At 43.9% G+C, this 7224-nt stretch overlaps 1 protein-coding gene across 2 annotated transcripts in view; it reads right to left on the bottom strand.

The window, feature by feature from the left end:
• STAM2 (signal transducing adaptor molecule 2) overlaps positions 1 to 6516 on the bottom strand; it is a 36826-nt gene extending 30310 nt beyond the window's left edge. For both annotated transcript variants that reach the window (XM_034785400.1, XM_034785399.1), the window contains exon 1: positions 6396 to 6516. In XM_034785400.1, the coding sequence (XP_034641291.1) occupies positions 6396 to 6435 (40 nt within the window). In that variant the 5' untranslated portion in view covers positions 6436 to 6516. The remainder of the gene's footprint in view (positions 1 to 6395) is intronic.
• Positions 6517 to 7224: the final 708 nt, after the last annotated feature.

Genomic DNA, 7224 nt, shown 5'->3' on the forward strand with positions numbered 1-7224 from the left:
CATTAATTAGAATCAAAAGGTGAAAAACAGTACCTAATTTACAGCATTAAACATTGAACTATATACTATGCTACATAATTTGTTTAGTTTATTGCATGTTGAAGTCACAGTCCTTCATATTTAGATTTTTCCCAAGGTTAAGTTTGTTCATTGTTACACATTTCATAAAGGTTATTAAAAAAATGAAAAGGTGATTCTTAACTGTTTTCATAAACTAACCTCTCCCTTATTCAAATGCCTCCTTAAAACACATTCTTCCATGAGACTTTCAGTGACAGTTCACCAATGTCAGGAATTGGTAAGAGGAAAAGACAGTGATAAACACAAACTGCTCTTTGTACAAAACCCATGATCCACCCAAAGTGTTTCTACTTATCTACCTTTTATTGTGTTTCACCTACTCCACCTCCCTTTGAGGCCTAATGTCATTTAGTAGCCTACTCACAAGTTGAACTGTAAGATCTCACAGTGGGACCAAGTCATTTTAATCACACAAACAATATATAATAATTTAATAAATAATTTTCAAGTAACAAGTTAAAGAGTGTGTGTATTGTCTTAAGATTTATTTTTAGACTGTTACAGTTTAAAACAAACATTCTAACTCCACTCAATATGGAAAAGCTAAAACAATCAGATTTATGCTTTGGGCTCAATCAAGTATGCTTCACAAGCAGGCCTGGCAGTATCATAACCTTTGCGTTACCTAGTTGCAATAAGGTCAACCACTAACTATACTGTACTGTACTGGTGCTCTGTAATGGCAACTATTCTGAAACTGCATGGGTTCCTGACTGCAATACCATTACGGCATTATTTCATGCCTGTAATTCTGTTATTTATTCACTGCTCAATAGTTTGAGAGACAGTTGCAACCACTTTCTGGGTTAGATTGATTAAAAATTAGGGAGTGGACTCCAGAAAGCAGCAGCGACTAACAGTGACCCTGGAAATCTTATATTGACACACAGGTGAACCTAGGAGGAGGCATATGAATCTAAGGTGTTGGCCACAGTACTGCCACTACAACCTAGACTTGCTATTCTGGGAAAGCAGGGCTGGAGTCTAAGGCCTTGGCTACACTTGCAGCTGTACAGCGCTGTGAGGTAAACCTGTCTTCATACAGCTGAGTAGGGAAAAGTGCTGCAGTCTGTCCACACTGACAGCTGACAGCGCAGTGGTGTGGCCACACTTGTAACATTTGCAGCTGTGTTGGGAGCGCTGCATTATGGGCAGCTATCCCAGCATTCATGTGGCTGCAACGTACTTTTCAAAATGGGGGGGTGGGGTGGATTGTGACAGGGAGTGTGGGGGGAAAGAGTGTGCTTTTTGGAGCATGTCAGCTCTCTATTTTGCAAGTTCCGAACTCCTGGCCCCCTGCTCATTCACTCATTCATTCACTCAAAGCAAGCTGCAAACTGTTTGCTTCTCTCTGTGGTAGGAGCTTTGAAACCGGCACTTCCCCATTCCTGCAGCCCGTCACAACAATGGAGAGGATTGGCCACTTGACAAGGTGATTAGTACAGCGTTTACACTCACACCCCTGAGTCCTAGCCACTCCGCTGCAGCTGTTATCCCTCTTGGAGATGTGGAGTACCTGCAGCGGTATACCCAGGGAGATACAGCGCTGTAAGTGCCCTACCAGTGTGGACAGGGAGTGAGTTACAGCGCTGTATCTTGCAAGTGTAGTCAAGGCCTAAGGCCTTGGCTACACTGGCACTGTACAGTGCTGCAACTTGCTACGCTCAGGGGTGTGAACCCTCCTCCCCCGAGCGCAGCACTGTAAAGCGCCAGTGTGATCAGAACCTGCAGCACTGCATGCTCACTTGCAGCGCTGCAAGCTACTCCCCTCAGAGAGGTCGAGTACATACAGCGCTGCGAGAGCTCTCTCGCAGCGCTGGCGGCACGACTACACTTCCGCTTCACAGCGCTGTGAATTCCCGAGTGTAGCCAAGGCCTCAGAAATATCCAACTCGTAAGAGAACACCTGGAGAGGTCTTTACATAAAGCTGGAAATTGCAATTGCTTGAATTGCGAAGGAAATCAATGAGTATTCAAAAATTTACATAATTGAGCCTGTGAATTTTTACATTCATTCCTTGGCTATTTTGGCAGTATGATTTGAGAGCACTGAATACTCATGAAAGTAAAAACCTAAACAACATTCACAGAGAGCCAAATTTAATGCAATGGGGCTAGGCAATAACTGTGCCTATGGCACTGCCAAAGAACCTCATTTAAGACTTTCAAGACATTTGTTATTCCAGTCGTGGCTTCCCTTTAGATGAGACTACCAGTCATGACAAATCATGTGGTGGTTTTGTAACGCAGATTAGAGCCTAATACCAACAAATTCATCTTTACTTGTGCTCAAATGGTTATATTCTAGGTCTCTAGAGATTAAACACTTGTACATTTATCTAGTACATAAAACTAGGCAGAGTTTTTGTATACGAGAAAATGGTTGTACAAGACAGTGAATGCCAGAGAGAGAATTTGCTCCCCAGCACAATGAAATTTTAAATGATGGCATTATCTAAATAAGTGAAAGATTTCAAACATTTTTATTTTAACGTTAGGACTAATAAAATAGTCTATATTCCAGACTGGTGCCTGACTATTTTGGATCATGAAATACGAACACTTAGGAAGAGTAACTAGAAACATATATCCTACAACTATTTTGTTTACTTAAAGTTAGTGCGGCACTGATAACATTTAAACAGGATGCTCTTCACTGTATTAGCTTTGACCTAACAGCTAAATCTTTTTCACAAATGGTAAATAAATATTACCATTGTACGATTAATATATTTTCAATAAGAACACTCAGAAAGTTTAAAGTTTTGCTTATGGCTAATTTTACAACTTTATTTTGTTGCTACTTCTCAAAAGAGATTGAAATACAATTGGAGGAGGAAATGTCTTCTACATATCACAGTGCATTTTTTTAATTAAAAACTTGAAGTACAGCTGAGAACAAGCAAATTTTTATTACATCAAAATGAATTCTTGCAAGAAAATTTACAATTTTTCTCACTTCCTGAGATGTAATTTTATTCTGATATACATTTAAAAAGGCTCTCAAATACATTTGGTCAGGTGAGCTCTATTTTTTTTTCTGGTGCTCACTGGCAATCTATTCTTTGTCAGATTTAATTAATTAGGGTTAGTTGTATTTTTTCAAGAAAATGAATGATGACAAATTTATCCAATGTTGAAGTGGGATTTACTGATCATTGTTACTTTATGCTATACACATGCGCCCCACCCCTGCTGAATATTTAATCATGGATTTAAAAACCCATTTAATCAAAACAGAACTTCCTTCTACTACACTAGCTATTTCACCATACAGTACTTTCAGCTAATGTCTCCAAAGCTTTGAACACTTTATTCTTAAAAAGAGCAAGTGACACTTCACACAGTATATTTAAGAACAATTCTTCAAACTGCACGTCTTTTACTTTTCTACATATACATGAAAACAAGATCTTTAAAAAAATTACATGTTCCTGAAGTTTGTTATTCATTGCCTTAATCCTCTGACACCAATCATTTCCACACCAATTTTGATATTAAATGATTACGTTTTCCATATATAAGAGTTTATTTATTTGCTCCTGTTGCTTTAAGAAAGAGATCCTGCTTTCACAAAAACATATCTAGTTAAGAACTACGGAAAGAAAAATAGAATACCCGTGGCAAAGTAAAATTCTGTTTAATAAGTATTTCAAGAAACAGCAACAAATCCAAATTTCACAAGTATAAAGGACACCCAGAAAAAAAACAGATAAAAAGGCAGTTAGTCATAGATATAGGTTACAGCCATAAAAACAACACAAAAGCAGCAATATGCTATTGTAAAATACACATGCAGGTATTTTAGTATTTTTGACATCCTAATCTATTATTAAAAAGGGCCCTGAAGGGCCAAATCCTTATTCTGGCAAGATTCACACATCCATCAACCAGTGCTTTGTATGAAAAGAAACTGCAGGATTCAGCCCTATTATTTGTAAAGCCACCACTTGTGTGTCCTGGTTTAACTACATAACCATACAAAACATGTACATAGTAGCTGGATCGTGTTTAAAGAATGGCACATTTAAAATATTAATGTATTTGGCAATTCCAAGCTCTTAACTTTTCCCTGGTATTCTAGACAAAAGTTAAGTTGAGGTCCTCAGTGCTGCAAACCTTGACTCATGCAAATACACCACAGAGACATTTAAAGGTGTCCTCATTGGTGCAGGCACAGTCTTCATGAGGCTTTTCAAATAGAATGAACTGAATTCATGCATAGCTGGTTTGGCAGGTTTATACCTTGACCTCAATCATATGTCAACATCGACAACTCATAATAGGTTTTGTAGGAAAGGAGAATGAAGGGAACGCTTTTAGCATGCGCACTTTGAAGTTAACAAAACAAGTCTTTAAAATTGGTTAGCATTTCTTCCACTCTACTAGCTTAAATAGTAGAATAAGAACATAAGCAGCACAGTTTTCATTAAAATATCATATCGTGTAGAATATTCCACAATTGACCAAAAAACAAGAATGTTGAATTCTATTTAAAATGCAACATAAAACAAATTTAAATTTTAATGGGATTTTATACTGAATTGGTAAACTTTTTCATTGTTTTTTCTATTACGTATCTCTCTGATTATTTTACAGTAAGTTTAATGCTCAATAAAGTGAGGGATGGATCATACTGCCTGGCCTGGGTTCACAGGACTAAACATTGCTGTGTAGACATTTGGGATCAGGTCTGAGCTCTGACACCCTCCTCCCCTTGCAGAGTCCCAGAGCTCTGCCTCCAGCCCAAGCCCAAACATCTGCACAGCAATTTTTCAGCTGCGAAACATGAGCCCTGTGAGCCAGAATCAGCTGACTCAGGCCAGCTGCAGGCTTTTTATTCCTGCGTAGACATACCCTCAGTGGCTCCATATAAACAGGACTGCATGATGATTTTGTAACATGGACAGATGTCTGCTAAGGATTAATTTGATGCCACCAAATTCATTTCCACCAGACATTTTACTAGCAGATATTAAAACCAGGGTGAAAATCTGGCCCAATATACTTCAATCCAGTCAAGATTTCATCCCAGCTCTTTGGAAATGGAAATGCCAAACAAATGCACCACTTAACTCCATTCAAACTTGCATATCTAGCAGCTAGCTCCTGTGGCTTTCATATCAGATCGCTAGTGATCTGTATCACACTTTCAGGGTTAACTGCACCTTTGAGCCCCCTCCTCATCGTCCTCAAGAACTCCCACTTAAGGTTTCAGTCTTCCAGCCATAACTGGTGGAGGAGCATCATTCTTCCTCCAGACTAGGGATCTAAGTTTGTAGCCCCTCTGCACCTCACCGTGATTTCCCCAGCAAGTCTGACTGGGGCCCAGCACCTGTGGCTAACTTCTCTTCAGGGGCTACAATAGTCATACCAGTTACCAACCAGCCATCACAAAGTCAAATACATTTATTCTTAGAGTAAAAGCGCTACAGAAAAACAACATAAAACCAGTAAGAATTCCTAGATGCATGCTAAAACATTGCATGCAGTTGCAATATAGTCTGCACATCTTATTTGTAGAAGTCTCCAATGGTATTAAGTTTTCTGAAGAAAAACGTATCTCAATTACAGTCTTGCCATGGAACCTTTTCCTAAACTGTTAGCTGTACATTAAACATCTTGCTACAGCTTGGATATATAAATCTGATGTACATGAACATAACATGCCATTTTGAGTCTTGCTGTCAAAAAGTAGGTAGCATATTAGCTAAGAATTTTCAAGCAATGATTATCACAAGCCTTATAGGCTAACACACTCTCCAGTTATTCACTGAGCTTAGTCAGAAAAATACATAATATTTTTTCTTAAATTCTGCAACTTGGTTTAACGATGTTAAACTTCTAAGATCCAATAACTCTGGACCCGCAGGAAGGCAGGCCAAGGGTCGTACACACACGAATCGACTGAAGCAATACACGTTTGCTGTCTCCTCTGGTACCTATAGGTGCCCGGTACACCGGGGTGGGGCGGGGCACTGCTCGGGGCAGTTCTTGGGGACTATGCCTCGTGGTCTCTGCTGTGTGTCAAACACCGTCGGCCTCTGCACCGGACTACGCCACAGGGCTCAGCTGTGCAGCAGCGCCCGGGGTCAGAGTCACCCCCCGACACACCCACCCCAGTCCCAACGCCCAGCGGGAAAACTAAACGGCCCGGGCCGCCCCCCCTCGCCCCGCTCAGGCACCGCTTCCCCGGGCCGGACCCCCGGACACACCCCAGCCCGCCGCTCAGGGACAGAGTCCCCCCCCCAGACCCCCGCACTCCGGCCACTGCCCCGCTCCCCGCAGCCCCGGACTCCCGCTCGCTCACTCACCCACATCCTGCTCGAAGGGGTTGGTGGCGAACAGCGGCATCTCAGCGGCCTCCCCCCGACGAGCCAGGCCCTGCTGAGTCGCAGCAGCTCCCGACGTGCCCCCTCCCCGCGACCGCTTCCTGCTCCGCCTACCGCCACGCAGGACCCGCCGCTCGCCCTTGCGCCCGAGCCGCGCCTGAACCAGAACAGCGAGCCTCGGAGGGGGACAACAGTCTCGTCCGGAGAGCGCGCTACCGCCACCGTGTAGCTGCTTCTACCCGGTCTGGGGCCCGGGCGCCTCTGGGAATGGGACTGCGGGGTCAGGCACTGAGAAAAGCACCTCACGCTGACTGGCGGGCGGGGGCCTCACAGGGGGCGGGGCTTGCCAAGGGCTGCGGAGTGAGAGCGTCCCCGCCTAACAACGAGCCGGGGGGCGGGGGACGCGCTCCGAGCGGGGGGGGGGCGGACCATGGTACGGGAAAGAGGCTGCAGCGCAGGGCCCGAGCTAGGTATAGGCAGGGGCAGAGGGAGACAGGACAGGAATGAAGGGGTGGGGCGAGGCGAGAGAGCGGCACACGTCGAGCCGGAGGGGACGGCCTGAGGGGCTGAAGGGGAGCGGCTAGATGGGGGGTGTCGGGCCCCAGAGGGAATAAGGGTGAAGGTACCTGCTGGGGGCTCCCAAGGGCTAGGGGCAGTGACTGGTGACGCGGGGAGGCCGATAGGGCAAAGGGAGGTAGCCTGAGCCCTGTCGGGTTGCACCGGTGAGTGTCCCTGGCGTCCGGACCTCGGACCACAGTGAAACCAAGGCCTAGAGTTAAATGCACTTTCAAGTTACCTAAAAATACCCGCT

This window comes from Trachemys scripta, chromosome 11 (genome assembly GCF_013100865.1).
Source record: "Trachemys scripta elegans isolate TJP31775 chromosome 11, CAS_Tse_1.0, whole genome shotgun sequence".
Classification (NCBI taxonomy): domain Eukaryota; kingdom Metazoa; phylum Chordata; order Testudines; family Emydidae; genus Trachemys; species Trachemys scripta.